At 54.2% G+C, this 19485-nt stretch overlaps 2 protein-coding genes across 8 annotated transcripts in view; one reads left to right on the forward strand and one right to left on the reverse strand.

Annotated features, from left to right (window-relative positions):
• RASAL1 (RAS protein activator like 1) overlaps nt 1–5994 on the forward strand; it is a 33150-nt gene extending 27156 nt beyond the window's left edge. For 2 of the 7 annotated variants that reach the window (XM_079942982.1, XM_079942983.1), the window contains exons 18-22: nt 623–760; nt 848–983; nt 1719–1839; nt 2820–2896; nt 3157–5993. In XM_079942982.1, the coding sequence (XP_079799108.1) occupies nt 623–760; nt 848–983; nt 1719–1839; nt 2820–2896; nt 3157–3296 (612 nt within the window). In that variant the 3' untranslated portion in view covers nt 3297–5993. Of the gene's footprint in view, nt 1–622; nt 761–847; nt 984–1718; nt 1915–2819; nt 2897–3156 lie in introns of those variants that run through there. The other 5 variants (XM_079942981.1, XM_079942985.1, XM_079942984.1 and 2 more) reach the window with 5 other exon arrangements.
• A 19-nt stretch (nt 5995–6013) lies between these two features.
• The window catches only part of DTX1 (deltex E3 ubiquitin ligase 1), a gene marked incomplete at its 3' end in the record, with an annotated part of 37389 nt that continues 23917 nt past the window's right edge, over nt 6014–19485 (reverse strand). The window contains exons 4-10 of the mRNA XM_079942987.1: nt 9073–9134; nt 8553–8714; nt 8189–8250; nt 7404–7562; nt 7148–7309; nt 6968–7057; nt 6014–6238 (exon numbers count right to left, since the gene is read on the reverse strand). Coding sequence (XP_079799113.1) covers nt 6014–6238; nt 6968–7057; nt 7148–7309; nt 7404–7562; nt 8189–8250; nt 8553–8714; nt 9073–9134 — 922 coding nt within the window. The remainder of the gene's footprint in view (nt 6239–6967; nt 7058–7147; nt 7310–7403; nt 7563–8188; nt 8251–8552; nt 8715–9072; nt 9135–19485) is intronic.

Consider the following 19485-nt stretch of genomic DNA (forward strand, 5'->3'; position numbering starts at 1 on the left):
TGTTCTAGTCACTGGAGATACCATAGTAAACAAGACATAAACTCCCTGCCCTCATGGGGCTGCCATTCAAGCCTAGCACAAACTGAGACACACACTGGATCTACCCATTTCTGTGTCTGCACAGCTACAGACCATAATAGCTAACACTGGAGAGGGTGCCCACAACTTCTTCTTTCTACTTTGTCAGCAGAGTGTAGATTCTAGAGTTCAACTCTCTGGGTTTCAATTCTGGCTCCACCAGCTGAGTGACCACAGGAGGGTCCTTTAATCCTCCTGTGCCTCAGTTTCCTCATCTATAAGTTGGGAGGAATAATAGACCCAGCCTCAGAAATGTGTTGTAATGATGAAATAAGTGGAGAAATGTATCGTGCTTAAACTACATCTCAAGCGCTGTGTCGGGGTTGCGATGGTGGAAACTGCTGTCCAGAGACGTTGTCACTTAGAGAGTGATGGGCCAGGACTGCAGGACTCACGGAACTGCCAAGTGGACACGCACATAGCACAGATGCGCGGGGTGAATGTCCCCACGCCAAGGCACACACCCACAGGAAAGCTGTCCCTGGGCACAGCCACGCCAGCCCCAGCCCCCGGCCGGCCCGGCAGCGACAGTCCTCTCTCACAGACGCGATCCTCCATGCCGGTGTCGCACATCCGCGCCGTGGAGCGCGTGGACGAGGGCGCCTTCCAGCTGCCGCACGTGATGCAGGTGGTGACGCAGGACGGCGCGGGAGCGCTGCACACCACCTACCTCCAGTGCAAGGTGAGGCGCTGCGAATATGAGGGAGGAGCGGAGGGAGCCCCTTGGGTCCCACCCCACCTCTGACCGCCCCCCACCAACTCCCTGAAGAACGTGAACGAGCTCAACCAGTGGCTATCGGCCCTGCGCAAGGCCAGCGCCCCCAATCCGGACAAGCTGGCCGCTTGGCACCCCGGTGCGTTCCGCAGCGCTCACTGGACCTGCTGCCACCAGGCCGAGCGCTCAGGTGAGGGGGCGGGGAGGGGCGGACTCAGGCCCCGCCCTCCACACCTGCCAATCAGAGAGTGTCCCACCTCATCCTGGGTTGGCGCTGCAACTTTGGGCGAGTTCCTTAACCTCTCTCTTGCCTTGAAGTCTCCCCAAGTGTGAAATGGGGTTGATAATAGTGTCCACCTTGTAGGGTTGCTGTGAGGAGTAAATAAGTTGACATATGCAAAGCGATTAGAACACTGCCTGGCACACAGATATCTTTCAAGCAGCCACTAAACACCGGGCGTCTAGTGGTTCACAGACATCAGGCTTGCTCTCAAGGAAAACAAGTGAATAACCAGACCATGCAATACAGTGTTACAAGTGCCAAGGTGCGGCTTTTGAGACTCCAGAGAACACTTCTGACCCAGCCCCAGGGTAGGACAGCAAGGAGGGCTTCCTGGAGTAGGTGCCACTTAAATGTGACCTGAGAAGGATAAGAGTTAAGTAGTGAAGTTGGAGGAAGGAAGAGTGTTTCAGGCAGAGCAAACGTGGACTGAAGGATTGAAAAAGATCTGTGGCTGGAGCATAGAATGTGGGAGGGGGATGGAGAGAAGTGAGACTATGGCTCTTCTGGGCGAAGGTTGAGGCGGTGGGGCTGAGGGAAGTAGTAGGTTTGAAGGGTGACTTTAGAGGCAGAAGGGGCAGGGCTTGGCCATGGGGCTTCTGAAAGGGGAATGGGAGGTTAATGATGATGCCGTGTTCCCCTCAGCTGCCGGTTGCAGCCGCACACACTCAGCCGTCACCCTGGGGGACTGGAGTGACCCGCTGGATCCCGATGCTGAGACCCAAATGGTGTATCGGCAGTTGCTTCTAGGGCGGGACCGGCTCAGGTGGGTCCTCCCCACCACCCAGCCCACTTCACTATGCCCTGCTGGGGCAGCTACCCACTGTGCCCTCCCCATGTCCACATGTTCTTTCTTTCCATGTGCATCTGATGAGCTTCTGGGGGTGCAGGCTCCAGGGAAGGACGGGGAAGCATCCTCAGGTGGACCCTAATGTGGAACTGGATCTTGGGATCTTTTTTTTTTTTTTTAATTTTTACTTTTTGGTCATGCTACGCAGCATGTGGGGTCTTAGTTCCCTGATGAGGGATCGAACCCGCACCCACTGCATTGGAAGCACAGAATCTTAACCACTGGACCGCCAGGGAAGTCCCATGCATCTTGGGATCTTTTTATACCCAGGACTCCAGAGACAGAGGGCACAGAGCTTGGATGTGTCCCTCCACCTTGCTGGCTGGCCTCAGGATCACTGTCATTCAGTGACGGAGATGTGTTCCAACTCATAGTGTGGGTTCTGAAGCTGGCCTGCCTGGGTTCAAATCCTGGACTGGCTACTCACTGGCTGTGTGATCTCGGGCGAGTTGCTTACCTTCTCTACCTCAGTTTCCTCATCTGGAAAATAAGGGTACCAATTGTACATACCTCATGGGGTTGTCCTAAGGAACAAATGAGCTAATACAGGTAAAGCACTTTGTAGGTGCCTGGCCACATAATTAACTTTCAATAAAGGGTAACAATTATTATTATGCTCTGTGACCTTAGGTAAGTTACATTACTTCTCTGTGTCTCAGTGATCATCTGTATAACGGCGCTAACAGTAAGTACCTACATGTGTTTTGTGCTAATTAAATGAGTTTATACATGTAAAGGGCTTAGAATAGGATCTGACATGCTATAAATGTTTGCTGTGATGATGATGATGGTTTAGTGGGAACCTGTAATGTCTCCGTCAACCAGCAGAATCTCTGGGTTCGAGAGCAGCATTGGGACTCAGGAACCAGCTTGGTTTTCCCCCTCTTAACTTTCAGGATGAAATTCCTGGAGGATTCCACCCTGGATACGACTCCCGAGGCAGACACAGAGAAGGGCTCCAGTGCCACGGAAGGTAAGGGGATAAGGAGGTCCCTCTTCTTTGCCCTCTCTGATACCTCCCACAACTTGCTCAGCACCCCGCCCTGTCCTCCCCTCCCACTCTCCTCTTTCCAGTCCACCAGCAGGCCAGTGGCTGTGTGTATGCGGCCCGGGCACATTTTAGGATCTCAGGGCACCAGGCACATATGGGGCCTGAGGAAGCCACTGGATCTGAATTACAGCAGCCTGCCCTGGCCTCGCTGAGCCCCTGTGGCCTCCTTTTCTTTCTCCCAGGGGCCTGTCCTGCTGCCCTGGCTCACCAGAGAGAGGCAGCTGCCCGTCTGCTGGAGGTGCTCGCAGACCTGGATCAAGCCCACGAGGAGTTCCAGCCTCAGGAGCAGCGGAAGGTGGCCCCGGGCCCCCTGAGGCCCTGAGGACACGCCAGAGCCAGCCTGAAAGGAGGCGAAAAGAGCCGGTGGGCCCTTCTCAGCGTCCCCTGGCCCAGGAGTCTCCTCGTGGCTGTCTGGTACCTCGTGGCTGCTGTGGCTTGCAGGCTCCTGGAGATATCCTAATCCCATGTGTCCTAAGCTGAGAACCCAGGCATGGAAACCCTTTGGCAGGGTACCATCCTTGCACTGAATGAGTCTTACCCTCTGGGTTGAGGCACTCTGGAGTGGATGGAATAAGGAACCTGACCCACTTGTCTCAGCCTGAGGTTTCTGCTTCACAGGACTGGCCTCTACCCACACTGACATGGCCAGCCTGGCCCTGAGCTGCTGGAGACGGCTGTACCTGAATCCCTGATGCCCATGTGGCCTTGTTGGCCCAGATAGGCACTAAACAGGCTCAGCCCTTCTGTTTTCATGTCTGCCAATCCCTGTAGCCACATTGATCCTCCTGAACCCTGTCCTTGGCCGAGAATCCTAACCACAAGCCTCCAGAATCAGGTGCCCTCAGGAATAACTGAGGCCGAGAGCCCAGCGTGCGTGACTCAGACCCTCGGGAGACTTTGGACCAGGCTCTTTCCCTCTCTTTGAGCCTCAGTTTACCCTGTATAAAATGAGGAGGGAGTGAGTCTAGATGTGTGGTTTTCAAAATGGGTTCCATGGGGATAGCGTGGGAGCCAGGGAGGGATTTCTCAGACTGTGGTTCAAAGCCCACCCTCAGGTTGTCTGCTAGAAATGCAGATTCCTGGGACCGCCCCCAGATCTTCTGAATCAGCATCTGAGGGAGCGTGAGGGCAGGAATCAGGGTTTGAAACAAGTTCCACAGGTGATGTGGTTGCACATGAGATTTGAGGACCATGGGGCTGGGTGGTTTTGTACATTGAGGTGAGATTTTGTTTGAGAATTAATCACAGAAGGTAAAGTGTTTGGGAACACCCAACTGGCAGAATTGGAAGGGCCTCCAAAGACTCATTTCCAGTTTTGTGTGACTAGAGGGTAGGACAGAAACCTAAGCCTATCTGGCTGGGGGAGTGGGGTGTGGTGGCTTTAACATGGACCAGATGCAGTGCTACCCTGAGCGTGGCCGGAAGGGGTCGCCTGGAGCCGTGGCGTCCACCACAGCTTCCTAGCATCCTGGAATGTTGCAGAGACTGACAGGAGACTTGCTGCAGATCCCGGGATACGTCCCTGTCTCTCCCTAGACAGAACCTGGTCCTCCTCCCTGAGGGCAGAGGCTGGGGCGCTGAGGTTCCAACGAGCCGATCACGGCGTCTCCCAGCTCCTCCATATTTTCCAGGAGGCTGGCAGCTCCCAGCCTGAGTTCCTGGTTCCTAGTAATTGTACCAGGGAGCAGCTGTGTGCATTGCCGTGCGCGTGCTTGAGAGCAGAGCTTTCACCTGTGCCCTCTTGGGGACTAGGATTGGGAGGGTCTGCCTCTGCCACCATCACACCCCCTGCCTGCCCCAGGACAAGATAAGTATGGGGACCTTCCATCTCCAGCTGCCCAAGGCTGACGGGGCAATGGTCCTGGGTCATTTTGTTGCAAGCGCCCCCATGGGATGGACCGAAAGCCCCCAGAAACAGAGCCACGCACACCCCTTCTTGACAGGAAAAGACCCAGCGGAGGAGGAGAAAGACCATTTATTTCTCCACCCACAGTGGGACTGGTAGATTTTCAAAAGAGCAATCACTGGCGTCCCTTTAAATCTTGGCTGACTTCCGCCGTGGCAGCCAATCAACAGAGGCAGAGCTGGTGAGTTGCCTGGGCAACAGGCCCCTGGTTGGCCGAGACCATCAGCCACCCCGCTGCCCACTTCCAAGGAAAGGGAAATGGACTCTTTGCTGTCCGGTCTGCTTTTTAAACCTGCTGGCCTAAGCCAGGCCCTCCTTGTCTCACTCCTGAAGCCAGATGCTCCAGCCTTTGGATCTTGACATTGGGAGCGATTTGGTGGAGAGAATGGGGTGGGGAGGAAAGGAAAACAGTGCCTTTATCAGGGACAGACATAAGGCCTGGGGATGGCAGGGGAGAAGAAGGAGGTCAGGGTCGCGGAAGGATGAAGAGACACAAGCACAAAATAAGATTCTCCTTGTCTGTCTCCCTGGCCCGCCCCTTTGCAAAACTGCTGAATATTCTGGGAGCTTCCACCCTGTGGGCCCACAGCTGCCCATCAGCGGGTGGCAGAGATGGGGGGAGGCTGAGGCTCCCAAGTGCCCCCTTTTCTCCCGGACCCTCACCAAGCCCCCAAGTGCTTGACCCGAGTCCTTTTGTTTGCAGACAAGCCTGTACAGATGCGATAGACACAGATGGGAATCCACATGGAGTATCATCACAGGGGTCTTTCTGTCTCTTCCCCCCCAGTCTGGGGGTAAGTAGAGGCACGTGGGTGTGCGTGCATGTGTTCAACAGGACACGTGTGTTTGCGTGAGGGGGTGGGGCTCTCTGTCTTTTTGGTAGGGAGGTTGCTGTGGTTTCCGGTACACCCTTGCGACCCTCTCAGGTAGCTAGGGTCGAAGCCGGCTGGCCCGCCATCCTCCCATCATCCCAACTGCTACCAGCCAAATCCTGGGAACGCTTCTGGTTCCTCCTGCAGGCTCCTCCCCAGCCCTGAACCTGGGCCGCCAGGACACACCTGGCGGAGGGGAGGCATGTGCTGCATGTGCTGGACCAGGGGCAAAGCAGGAGGGAAGGTGGACAGCCTTGGGCCTCAGGCCTTGGCCACAGCCTCGGACACACCCTGGGCTGTGAGCTCTGCCAGCACGTTGTCTAGGTAGCTAGCGTCTGGGTAGCCGTGGCCCGTGAGGTTGGATCCAAACTCGGTCTTGTGGTGGATCTCGTTCCACACCACGGTGTCCGACTCGCCCGTGGTGTTGGATGTGCCGATGGTGAAGATAAGTCTCCGCTCCCAGGCGGTGATGAGCAGCCTCAGCACCTGGAGGGCGGGGCAGGCAAGGGTCACAGCCAGCCCCACCCACAGCCGGAGTCCCTCCCTGACCACACTGTGGCTCCCCTGCAGGATTCCCTGTGGCTGCCCGGCTTGGCCACTTCCTTCCCTAGACTGGCTCCCACTCTGAGCTCCCTCAGTAAAAGCACTTTCCATGTTATCAGCCTGTTTCTCTGGGGCGAAGGGTCTCAAACTGATGGCCCTCAGCTGTGTTTGGTTTGGACCTCATGCTGTATCAAAGAGCCACTTTGTGACTTCGTTGGCAATATTCAAAAACCCGGGGATCTCACGTGAAAATCAGAATTTCTGGCTTCTCTTGAAAAACAAAAAGTAAAAGCAGACAGTCTCTAGCGTGGCAGTGAAGAACCTAGACTGCTTGGGTTCAAATCCAGGCTCCACTGTTTGCTAGCTGTGTGACCTTGGGCAAGTTACTTGCCCTCTCTGAGGCTTCGTTTCTTTATCTCTAAAATGAGGTCAAGACCTTGACTTCAGCGGGCTGGTGAATGAGATGAGGTGTGTGAGGCGGGCTGGTGAACGAGATGAGGTGTGTGAGGCGACTGGCAGGGCTAGACACACAAACACAGACACACACTCACACACTGGGTGGTTATGGTCAGTGCTGGTGCAGGGACTGGGGAGAACGGGGACCACAGGTCCAGCTGATGGCGGCTGGGGGCCCAGCCTGCTCCCACATCCCCGCGCCCTCACAGCACCCACCTTCCGGCCCTTCTCATTGTTGGGCAGATAGCAGTGGCGTGGGAAGCCTCTTGCAGTGAACTTCTTGCCTGGGTTGGGGTGCTCGGGGCCCTGTGGGAGAGGCAGCAGGGGCTTGAACCACAGACAGCGGCGGTGGCAGTGGCCTCGGGAGGGCTCAACGCTAGGGGCCTGGGGGCTTACCTGGATGCCTGTGGGGATGTCGTAGACGATGCGGATGGTCTGGGTGTCAGCGAAGCCAGGCAGCGAGTGGGGGATGAGGTGAAACTCCATCTTCCCGGGTGGCTGAGTGCCCGTCTTCTCCCCGTAGATGGCCTTGCAGGTGGGGCACTGCAGGCTGCCATCCTGGGGTGGGGGAGAGTGGCCGTGAAGTCCCCAGGTGTCCTGGCCCCGCCCGGCCCCCCTGCCTACTCCCCACCCACTGCCCCACCCAGCCCACCTTGTTGCCATTGGAGTACATGGCCACGAGGCACAGCAGGTGGTACATGTGGCCACAGCGGCCCAGGCGGCCCACGAGCTCAGGTCGGACGCCCTTGTGCCGAAGCACGCCCTCGTAGCCGGAGGCTGTGACCAGCCGCTCCATGCAGATGGTACAGTCCTGGGGGAGGGGGCACAGACGGGAGACTGAGGACTGGGGAGGGCGGGACACCCTTCCCCAGTCAGCGCTGCTCCTGGGCAGGGGCCAGACACCCTATCCCCCAAGGGCAAGAGACCACCCCCTCTCTGGTCCCCATCTATCAAAAGGAGAGGACACCCCCAGGTACTGAATTCAGACACATGCAGAGGAAGAGATGGCTTGCTCACACCCCCCTCCAGAAGGATTAAAGGCTTAACGATCAAAAGCAAAACTTAAACACATTTGGTGGAAAATATGGGTAAAAATAAGCTGCAAACGGGAGGGGCTGCTGCGGCGAGAGGCCTGCGCGCCGAGGCAGGAGTGGCCCCCGCTCGCTGCGGCTGGAAAGGACCCACGCGCAGCAATGAAGACCCAGCGCAGCCAAAAAAAAAAAAAAGCTGCAAAACTAAGATTGATCAGTGTGATTCTGTTAAACGTAGCATTTCTGTTCATCAAAAGACGCTGTAAGAAAGTGAGAAGGCAAACCCACAAACTGGGAGAAGAGACTGTAACACCTAGAACCAGGTGAGGAGGTGAGGGCTGGGCTCTCCATCTCTGGAGGTGAGGCTGCCTGTCCCCCGCACAGGTACCCTCCCCTAGGGGCTCACCTCATCAGGTGGGTTCTTCACCTTCTGCATGTACCTTCGGACCACATCCTCAGGGTTCTTACCTGCAAGGACAGAGTGGGGGTGGGCTTGAGGGTACCCAGAGTCTAGTCCTGAGGGCTTGGCCGAGGACAGGGTCACGGGTCAGAGGGGTGGGGTCAGAAGCTGTAAGGGTTGGCAGGAGTCACATGTCAAGGGTTGCTCGAGGTTTGATGTAATCGGAGTTGGTGGCGAATGGTGCCAGGGAACCAGAACTGAGATGGGGTCACAAGTCTTTAGACCAAATTGGAGTTGAAGGGCCAGAGGGGTTGCGGTCAAAGGTTAGTGGGGTCAAGTTCGGGGTCAGGATCGGGCGCGGGAGGCATACTCCTCTTGAGGTGCTTCTTCTTGGTCTTGCGGCACACCCCGGGCACGCCTGGCACGGGCTTCACGTCGCTCTTGCTCACGGGCGGTGGGTGCAGGATGGGCTTGGGGGCCCGCGTCAGGCACACGGGCAGCCCCGCAGCGCAGAGCAGAATCCCGGTCATCCCTGGGGGGCGGCGGCGACAGTCAGGGGGCGGGATGCTCATCCAGGTCCCGCCCGCCCTGCTCTCCCAACATCGCGTGGACCCATGGGGTCTCTCCCCAGACTCCGCCCATCTGGTAAGCCCAGGAATCCTCAGATGGGTGGGTGGGGTGCCCGATGGGCCCCGCCCACTTAGCTCCCACCCACGGTTGAAGCCAAGTGGAGTCCCTTCTGCGGGCCCCATGGACCCCAGTGTTATGGCCCAAAGGCAGGGGGTGTGTCCTCTTGGCCACGCCCTCCAAGGGGACGGGCCAAGGGGCCGAGAGGTGGGGCTGCCACCTTGTGGGCCCCGCCCTTCTTTCCCGTCCTGGACTGGACTCACCTGCCAGGGCCGGGTGGACTGGCCCCGTACCATTCAAGTTCTTCACCGGGAGCGCAGGGACCCTGAGGGGAGAAGAGAAGAGGCTGCAGCACCCCCCCCCCGCACCAGAAGATCAGGGGACTCTGCTTTGCCTTCTGGCTCTGGCTCGTGGCCATACTCTGACCCGTTTGTGCCTGTCCCAGTTATCTAGAACGACCACCAGGGAACTCCATTCCTACTCTGACATCCTTCTATTATGGAGTTCGGTGTGAGCAGGACCTCCGCGCCTGTGATAACGGAATGAACCCCTAGACTTAGTACTGACCCTCCCCTACTCCACAGCTGGCCTCCTCCCTGGTGAGAGCACTTGGCTCCCAACTGCTCCCTTTCATTGGCCACTGTGACTGAAACCCAACTATTTGTGATTTAGCCATTCTAGCTGCTCTCAAACTTTGCTATATGGAGCACTGATCCCCATAAAAGGTTCTGGGAAAGGAGGATTTAGGGATCAGTTAGGAAACACTTCACTGTCCCACTTGGAAATTCACAACACATATGGGCATATTAAAGGCTCTGATAAGTCCTGCATAAGGAAATATGGTTAGCAATGGTAAATCCAGGTTTCCCAAAGACATTTGATGATGAACATTTCCCCCCTCTGGAATATTTACTGATGTCAGTTCCTGTGACTAAGGCACTGTCACCTCTTCAAATGAAGAGGCCCTAGGAAAATGTAGCCTGCTTCCCCTCTTTGCCCTTCCCTCCAAAGAGGCCTGGCTTTTGGAATCATCCAGAGCTACTTTCATATTTCAGCTCGACCGTTAAGCAGCTGGATGACACGTCATCACACCTCTCATAAACCTGTTTCCCCATCAGTAAAATGGGGATAATGTGGCGCCTTCCTTAAGTTTGCTGTGAAGAGTCAATGAAATTCTGCATGTCAAGGGCTGAGCACAATTCCTGGTACCTAATAAAGACTCTAATAGCTTTAACCATCATCACCACCATCATCACTATCGCTGTGTAATCCTGGCTAATTTCACCTCTCTTGCACCTGAACCCAGTTAAGTTACAGTGTAACTTCTCTCCATCTTGGATAGGAAACCATGAAAGTATTGCAGTGATAAGCTTGGGAGAGTCACTTAACCTCTGTGATCCTCTGTTTTCTTATCTGTAAAATGGGGATGACAATAAAGGAGAAATCTTGTTGTGATCTGTACAGTGTGCCCGCCTGAGTCTAGACTTCAGGGCTTAGTTTTGTGGATGAACTGGTATCTTCCTGTTGATGGGCATGGAAGGGTAAGTTTTGATGAAGAGAAGGAGTGTAATAAAAGCCACAGGGCAGCCTGAGGGGCTTGGGGATGTGCCAGGAGGAAGTGCAGGAAGGGATGCGGGCAGTGACAGCTGGGGAAGGAGCTGCTGCAGCCCCCTTTGCCTGCCTGCTCAGGTCTGAGCCTGGCCAGTGCTGCCTGGACACCTGCCCCAGCAGGTACAGTCGGCACCAGGAAGCTGGCTGGAAAGTGCCTTTAAGCAAATAGTACGTTTGGCAGGTTTTCATGCTGCTGCAGTGGGTCCAGAAACACACACACACATACCCCTGGGGAACATGGGCTATATATACATGCACACGTACACTTGGAGAACACGCCAAATGCACAAGAACACACACACACACATACACACACACACACAAACACAGACGGAGAACACTGCTCAAACAGGCACACACTCCTGAAAACATGCCCCCCATGCATGTACACACATGCTCCAGGGAACACACGATAGATACACGCACACACAGGCATGCACACACAATCCAGGAAGCCCCCTCCCTGTACACAGATACAGACACAGGCACACATATACTTCGGGAGCGTGCCACACACGCTTGCATGCAAACACACACACACACCAGGCAGTACACACCATGCATGCATACATACAGAGGTACACAGAGACACACCTCAGGGAACACCCCCATGAACACACACAGGTTCATACAGATACACACACCTCTGCATGGAGAACACCATACAAACATGTACACACACACTCCAGGGAACAGCACACACAGAGATACCACGTGCACACACCATGAGGACAATGAACTGGACAGGAGAAGAGTCAATGGACTCTTCTCGTGCCACAGCCACCCCTCCCCCAATTCGGGGTAAAGGCACCTTGGTCCTCAGAAGCACCCAGCAGTCTGCAGCCTGCAAAGGGACCCTGCCACCTGCACGTGGGGACACACAGACACCATGACCCATGCTCCCCAACAATGACAGGTAGACGCTCGGCTGGGGGACTTCCACTTTACACACACAGTAACACACGCACACGCACTACACACAGCCGTCCACTCTGTGGCTGCCCAGCGGCACGGGCTTACACCTGGTCGGCCAGGGCACTCCTCCCAGACCCCTCTTACTGGGGGTGGCAGCATCTGGAGCAGACATCAGGGTCACCAAACACTCTGGTGACCCAGAGTTGTGAGGGAGGTGCAGCGGAGGGTAAGTACCCCTGGGGGCCCCCAGGGGCTGGACAGCTGAGGTGTGGGAGGGGGGAAAGATGCTGTGCCTCGGTTTCCCCATCTGTAATGGGGATAGAGTCTTGTGGAGGTTCAATGAGTTAAAACACATAAAGTTCATAGTTTGGTGCAGGGGTGAGAGCGGAGGTGTCCTAATTTTCTCCTTCAGCAGCCTGCTGGGACCCAAGGGATGGGGGCTGAGTACCCATCTGCCCCTTCACAGGGTTCGTCATAATCCCCCAGGACCTTCCTTGCAGGGGCATTACCACCCTAGTCTCATCCCTCCCCGTCCTCTTACAGGAAAGCGTGGAGGCACCTCCAGCTTCTCCTCCTCCTGAACTGTCCTTCAAAACACTACTAGTGTATTATTATTTTATTTATTTTTAAAATTTATTTATTTTTGGCTGTGTTGGGTCTTCGTTTCTGTGCGAGGGCTTTCTTTAGTTGCGGCAAGTGGGGGCCACTCTTCATCGCGGTTCGCGGGCCTCTCACTGTCGTGGCCTCTCTTGTTGCGGAGCACAGGCTCCAGATGTGCAGGCTCAGTAGTTGTGGCTCACGGGCCTAGTTGCTCCGCAGCATGTGGGATCTTCCCAGACCAGGGCTTGAATCCGTGTCCCCTGCATTGGCAGGCAGACTCTCAACCACTGTGCCACCAGGGAAGCCCTTCTAGTGTATTATTATTATTATTAGGCATGCAGGATCTTAGTTCCCTGACCAGGGTTTGAACCCATGCCCCCTGCGGTGGAAATGCATAGTCCTAACCACTGGACCACCAGGGAAGTCCCTAAAACACTTCTAGTGTAGACACACTGTTAAGGTCCTCTACATATCCAGGTCTTCCCATCCCCTTCCTTCCTTCATGTCTATCTCATGAGAAAACATCCTTCCTTCTCTCCAGGGGTATCTGTAAAATGGTGGAAAGAAAAGTATTTGGCACAAGTACCACCACTTCTTGTCTCCTACCTGTGGCAGGCATCACTAATCCACCACAGCACTTTCTCAAGCCAAGCAGAATCATCAGCACAGCTCTCCAGGCAGCCTCTACCAATCAGCAAGGACAGTTGGCTACCCCAGGTCTATATAATGCCCGAAGTCTGGTCCAGCTCATGACACGGGTCTTGCTGAGCCTTTGCCAGGGAGTTAGGCAGGAGGGACCCCAGAAGGGGAATATTTTAGATCTTAGCAGCCCTTCAATCTCAGGCACGCTTTAAAAACCACGGAGCCCTGGGTTACAAAAGTCAGTCTTGCTCCTGGGAGGAGGGTTGTGAGTGGGGCGTGATGGTGGGGCTGTTTCTTATTTACCCGTCGGCAAGCTGGGGGACAGTCCCCAGGTGGCCCCCAGCCTCTCTCAATCTGCGGGCCCCCTGCGAGAACACAGGGTTGCTGGGTTCCCACGATGCCAGAGCGTGGGAGCCACCCAGGCCCCTTTTTGATGTGGGATGCGCTGTTTCCTCCGAGTCAGTGAGAACATCCTCCTGCCCTGGACAGGAGACTGCTGCCCACAGGCCTCCCGGAAGGGGGGCCGGCCTTCACTCTCTGCTCCGCCCTCTTGAGGCCCTGCCTGGCAAAGGGTCAGAGGAATCCTTCAGGCCTTGAAATCTGCTCTGACCGGAAGCCAGCCCTGGCTGCCCCAGGGCAGGGATGGGTCCCGCTGCCTTGCCCACCCCTGCATCAGATCCTGTTCCTCCCACTGCCCTCAATCCCCTGTGGCTCTTACCTTGCTTAGAGTGAAATCCAACCTCTTTACCATATGCAGTATAGCCAGTACCTACCCCTTGAACTCTGTTTCTCCTGTGCTCACCCCTCACCCACTCCACCCCAGCCTCCCTGGTCTCCCTGCCATTCTGCAAACATACCAGGCCCGTCCTCACCCCAGGGCCTTTGCACTCGCTGATTCCTCTCCCAGAATGCTCTCCCCCAGATTATCCTCATGCTCTGCTCCCACACTTAACACAGGTTTCTGCTCAAATGTCACCCTATCCGAGATCTTCCCTTCCACTTTATTCTAGAGAAGCCCTCTGCCTTTGCCTTTACCTTACTTAATGTTTTTTGTCATTGCATTAATCACAGCCTGATATTATAAAGTCTTCAGCATGACCAGGCCCTCCCTGCCTCTGTGACCTCATCTCCACCCCCTCCATCTCTCTACTCCACACACCTCTGCTCTAAAATGCTGAGCCCTTTCAAGGCCTTTTCACTTGCTGTGCCCTCCGCCTGAAGGCTTTTCCCGCAGATGCTGAGTGGCTCCCTGAGGTCTGCTTCAGCGCTGCCTCGGTAGAAAGACCTTCCTCACCACCTGCCATCGCCGCGAGTACATGGCACATAGTAGATTGTCAAGAAACACTTGTTGCATGAAGGAAGGAAGGAAGATTGGATTTTGCGGGGATGTTCCAAGCCGATGACTCACGCTCACGTGCTCGGGCGCCGTCTCCCCGTGCATTTTTTGCACACATTGGAAGTGAGCCTTGAAGCAGCTGCCCCAGAGAAGCCCCTCTGAAGCCTTTAGGCCCTCAGAGACTCTGTGCCAACTTTCATTCTGAAGTGAGCACACTAAGTGGGCATCCGTGGGAACAGCACGAGCAAAGCTTCTCTAAGAAGTTCCCAGAAATGCTCCCCATCCAACTCAAGGCAGAGATTCCATGGCAAGGTTTGGGGGAACCCAGACATTTCCCGGAAACTGTCTCACTGAACATGCCACACTGAGATGGGCCAGGGGTCAATAATTCCAAGAGCTCTCTATGTCCCAGACTCTGTTGTAGACCTTCCCTCCCTCATCTAATCATCCCAATAAGTCTGTGATATCCCATTCTACAGAGGGGGAGACTGAGGCCCAGAGAGATGAAGTAACTTGCCAGTAAGTGGTAGAGCCCAAATGTGAGCCCAGGATGTCAGACTCCAGAGTCTATTTTCTCAGCCATGTGACACGAAACCAAGTTCTCTCACCCTGGCTCAGAGACTGAGGCAGGAGGCTGTTATCTGAGGAAAAAAATCTCCCCAGGACGAGTTTGGGGAAGAGGGTTAGGGTGTTTGGCTTCCCTCTCTTTCCTCTGCCACAGAAGAGCAAACAGAGATGCCTCATACCTGCCCTGGCTGGGAGGCAATGTTCAAAGGCAGGATGAGATAACTTGGGGAGATTTTCCTAGTTGCTGTTCCTCACACTGTTCCCTGCCCTTTCCTGTCTGCGTACCTTTGTCACACTGTTTCCCCTGCCTGTCCATACTGTCTATTCCCAATTCACATCTTCCCTTTGAAGACAGGTTCAAAGGTCACTGTCTTCATGAGGCTTTTTCTGATCGACCTCAAGCAAATACATAACCACTCCTTCTTTGAATTCCCAGGGGACTGTGTTTATCTTTTGTTTTTTTGAGGACACATTTCCTGTCTTGCTTCCTAGTTGTGGGGTTCCACTCTTATCTCTTCCACCAGACTGTGAGCTTCTGACCCAGTCCTGTGACCCCAGGATTGAGGATGAAACGTGGTGCAAATCGGTACTCAGTAAGCACTGAATGGAGGAGTTGAGCCAATTAAGGAATCGGTCTACTAGTTCTCTGGTCTCTTCAGAGGGGTGCCTCGTGTCCTTAGAAACAGTAGTTCTTAAAAATAGAAGTACCATATGACCCAGCAATCCCACTACTGGGCGTATATCCAGAGAAAACCATAATTCAAAAAAACAAGAGAAGCAACTGCAATGAGAAGCCCACGCACTGCAACGAAGAGTAGCCCCCGCTTGCCACAACTAGAGAAAGCCCGTGCGCAGCAACGAAGACCCAATGCAGCCAAAAATAAATAAATAAATAAATAAATTTATTTATTTATTTTTTAAAAAACAAAACACATGCACCCCAATGTTCATAGCAGCACTACTTACAATAGCCAGGACATGGAAGCAACCTAAACGTCCATCAACAGAGGAATGGATAAAGAAGATGTGGCACATATATACAACGGGTATTACTCAGCCATAAAAAGGAATGAAATTGGGTAATTTGCAGAGATGTGGATGGACCTAGAAAGCGTCATACAGAGTGAAGTAAGTCAGAAAGAGAAAAGCAAATATTGTATAATAATGCATAAATGTGGAATCTAGAAAAATGATACAGATGATCTTATTTGCAAAGCAGAAATAGAGACTCAGATGTACAGAACAAATGTATGGATACCAAGGGGGAAAGGGGTGGGATGGGAGGAGGAATTGGGAGACTGGGATTGACACATATACATTATTGATACTATGTATAAAATAGACAACTGATGGGAACATACTGTATAGAACTACCTAATGCACTGTGGTAACATAAATGGGAGGGAAGTCCAAAAGGGAGGGGATATCTGTACTCGTATGGTTGATTCATTTTGTTGTGCAGTGGAGGCTAACACAACATTGTAAAGCAACCATACTCCAATAAAAATTAATTTAAAAAAAAGAAAAAAAGGAAAAGAAAAAGAATCAGTAGTTCTAACACCAAATGTGCCCCCAGAGACAAGGTTGGAGCAGGAATGGCAAATACATGACATAGATACCATTACTGCCTATCTAGCACCCATGGCAGGCATCACCAATCAATCCTAGCACTCCTTTCCACTAAGCTAAAATGCAACTTCAGAATCCTTGTCAAGAGTGCTCCAGGAAGTCATTTCCATTCAAGCAGAGCCAGCCCATGAACTGAAATCTGTTTGTCATTTATCTTGCAAATGATCGGAATGAGGCCCAGAGAGGGGAAGTGGCTTCACGATGGTCAACCAGCTGGTTAGTGGTCCTGGAGTTTCTGAGTCAGAGGCCAGAGCTGAGCCCACCAGGCGGATCTGTGGGGTCACCTGGAGTTGAGCCAGCCTTCTGAGCCCTCTGTGCCCTAGAGGTGGGCCAAAGCCTTTGACCTGGACCCTGGAGCTGGCTCAGGTTTGGGGGGCCTGCATTGAGGGCTTCACGAGTGGATACATTTGCCTGCTCTGGCCACTCCTCTCTGTCCCAAGCAACAAGGGGGTTCAGGACCCCAGAAACGCAGGAAGTCACAACCTAGGCTGGCCTCCCTGTCCTCTCCCTCTCCTCCATGCCCCTGGCAGGCCCCAGGCATGTCACATTCTCTGATGGTGGTTTCAGGTCCTCTGATTGGCCTCGGATGCTCTCCAGACACCTGGCACTTACCCCATGGCCCCTTGGGGAGCCTCTGGAGGGTCATGCCTCAGTCATATGGGTCCAAGTGGGTGAGGAGGGGGCAGAAGTGAGAGCGCCATGTCATGGGGAGAAGGAAGTTGAATAGTGCATGGGCCCCCCCTCCCCTGTTCCTTGGGCCTGCTCCTGTCACCTGCCCCCATTCAGTGCCCACTCGTCCTGTACCTGAACCCCTGACCCCCACAGTCCGGGGTCAGCCAGGTCTGCACCCCCAACCCCTCTGCAGAGCCTGAGAACATCACGGCAAGCTCCAGGGAGACAGGGTGCCCCATGGGTCCAGCAAAAGCCACAAACCATCAAGCGGCCTGGCTCGCTTCCCCTTTCCTCGCTCCAGCCATCCCCGCCCACCCCCTGCCTGAACAAGCTGCTGAGCTTCTATGGGCCTCAGTTTCCCCTCTGTCAACTGGGACCTCTCACCCCTGACCCCGTCCACTCCTAGGGGTTCAACGGTACTAAAGTCCCCCTAGAGCGATATTTTGAGGGGTGGCTGTCATTTAGGGCCCAGGTTTATCCAGAGGCCTGGGGGCTCCGTGTCACCCTCCCCCACCCTCCTGGTCTCCCTGCTCCGTCGGCGCGGCCCGGGGTGGAGCCCAGGCAAGGGAAGGGAGGGGAGGGGCGGGCTGTCGGTTGGTTCCCACGGCCGGGCCGGGGGCAGACACGTAGACAGGAGTGTGTGGTTTGGCCTCCCAGGGAGCAGGGCAGGAAGTGCTTCAGGTCTGGGGGGCGGGGAAATGGGGCAGTTTGGTTTGACCTTGCGGTGAGGCGCTGGGGGAGCCCAGCGAGAGGAGAGGCAGGGTGACAACCAAGGCACTCCAGCCAGGACAGGAAAAGGGGGAGGGTGGGCAGGCCAGGGGCCCCCTGAGGACGTGGTGAGGGTGAGACTTTTCATGTTGTGCCTTTCGGGACTTTGTTACTTTTGAAGCATTTAAAAGTAATACCCAGGAAAGAGCCGGAGGAACAAAATGTGGATTCTTCAGAACATAAACGTAAAATCACTGCAGGAAATAAAAAGAAGAAGGAAAACACCCAAACACACCCACCACATCAAAGCCCACCTCCCCACCTATTCTCCACATCCAGATCGAACCTGTGACAACAGAGTCACGCCAGTCTGGCTCCAGCTCCCAACCCCGCTGACTACCATCCCACGCAGAGTGAAAGCCGAAGTCCTCAGCACAGCCTTCGGGGCCCTGCAGGACTGGCCCCATTTCATCTTTGGCCTCTTCTCCCACCCCACATCCCCTGTAGCCTCTCCAGCCACACTGGCCTCCTCGAACATACCAGGCCTGCTCCTGCCTCAGGGCCTTTGCACAAGCTGTCCCCTCTGTCTGCAATGCTCTCCCCCCAGTTCTCTGCGTGGCTTGCTTCTCAACCTCCTTCAATCCTTTCTCAAATGTTATATTCTCAGTGAGGCCTTTTCTGACCTCTTCGTTTACAATTACATCCCTCCCACCACCCCCTACACCCCTTCCTTTCTTTATTTTACCTCTGTAATCATGACTACTCTCTACCATATTCTAGAATTTATTTATTTTGTTTATTGTTTGTCTCTCACTAGAATGTGAGCTCCAGGAGGGCAGGGATTGTCTGTTTTGCTCATGGTTGTATCTCCAGGGCTCCAAACAGTGCCTGGCGCACAGTAGTTGCTGAACATAAAAAGATTAACTAATTAAAAAGCAAACATAGGCTATAAAGAAGATAAAAAGAAATAGCAAACTGGGGAAAGATGACAGTTAAAGGGTTAATACCCTTAATGCAGGAGAAGCGCTTGCAAATCAATAAGGAAGTAATAAAGAGCCCAAGAGAAGGAGACGCAAAAGAAAGAAACAAGTGATTGGTAAAAGAAGGAATCACTGGTGGCCAGTAAACAGGAAGAGGCTCTCAGGCTAAGAACCAGAGGTATGAAAACTCAAATGGCAGGACTTCCCTGCTGGTCCAGTGGTTAAGAATCCGCCTTCCAATGCAGGGGACGCGGGTTCGATCCCTGGTCGGGGAACTAAGATCCCATATGCCGTGGGGCAACTGAGCCCATGCGCCACAACGAGTGAGCCCACGTGCTGCAATTACAGAGCCCATGCGCTCTGGAGCCTGCGCACCGCAACCAAGAGCCCATGCACCAGAACGAAAGATCCCACATGTGGCGACTAAGACCCGACGCGGCCAAAAATAAATAAATAAATAAATAGTTAAAAAAACAAAACAAAACTCAAATGGCATCTCGATGGCTCTGATTAGGGTGGCAACACTGTAGTCTGATAGGGACGTACGGGCAGGGCCAGATTTGAAAATGCAGGCGCTCTGATATCTGCCCCCACGTTGGTCTTTGTTGCCAGCCCCACTCCATAGGTGCAAAGACAGGTCCAGAGAGGGCGATAAGCTCCACTGGGGCCACACAGTGAGAGGAGACACAGAAGCTGGGCCCAAACTCAGCCTCTGTGGGTCCATCTACTCCCTGGACTCCACAACACCTTGTAGAATCAGGGCCAGGTCTCTCTGGGACCCTGGCTGGAAACTTGGAGTGGGCAGACAGCGGGGTGGGGTATCCCAGTACCGTGGCCGACTGGGGTTTTTGAATCAGAGTCCTAATCACGTGACCTTGATCAAGGGCCAGTCTTTCAGAGCCTCAGTTTCCTCATCTGAAAAATGGGGATAATAGGACCTGCCACCTTGGGTTTCTGTGTGCATCAAGAGAGGCGATGCATGTAAAAGCCGTGAGATGGAGCCTGGGACGTACTGA

The sequence above is a fragment of the Stenella coeruleoalba genome (assembly GCF_951394435.1).
Source record: "Stenella coeruleoalba genome assembly, chromosome: 14".
Taxonomy (NCBI): Eukaryota; Metazoa; Chordata; class Mammalia; order Artiodactyla; family Delphinidae; genus Stenella; species Stenella coeruleoalba.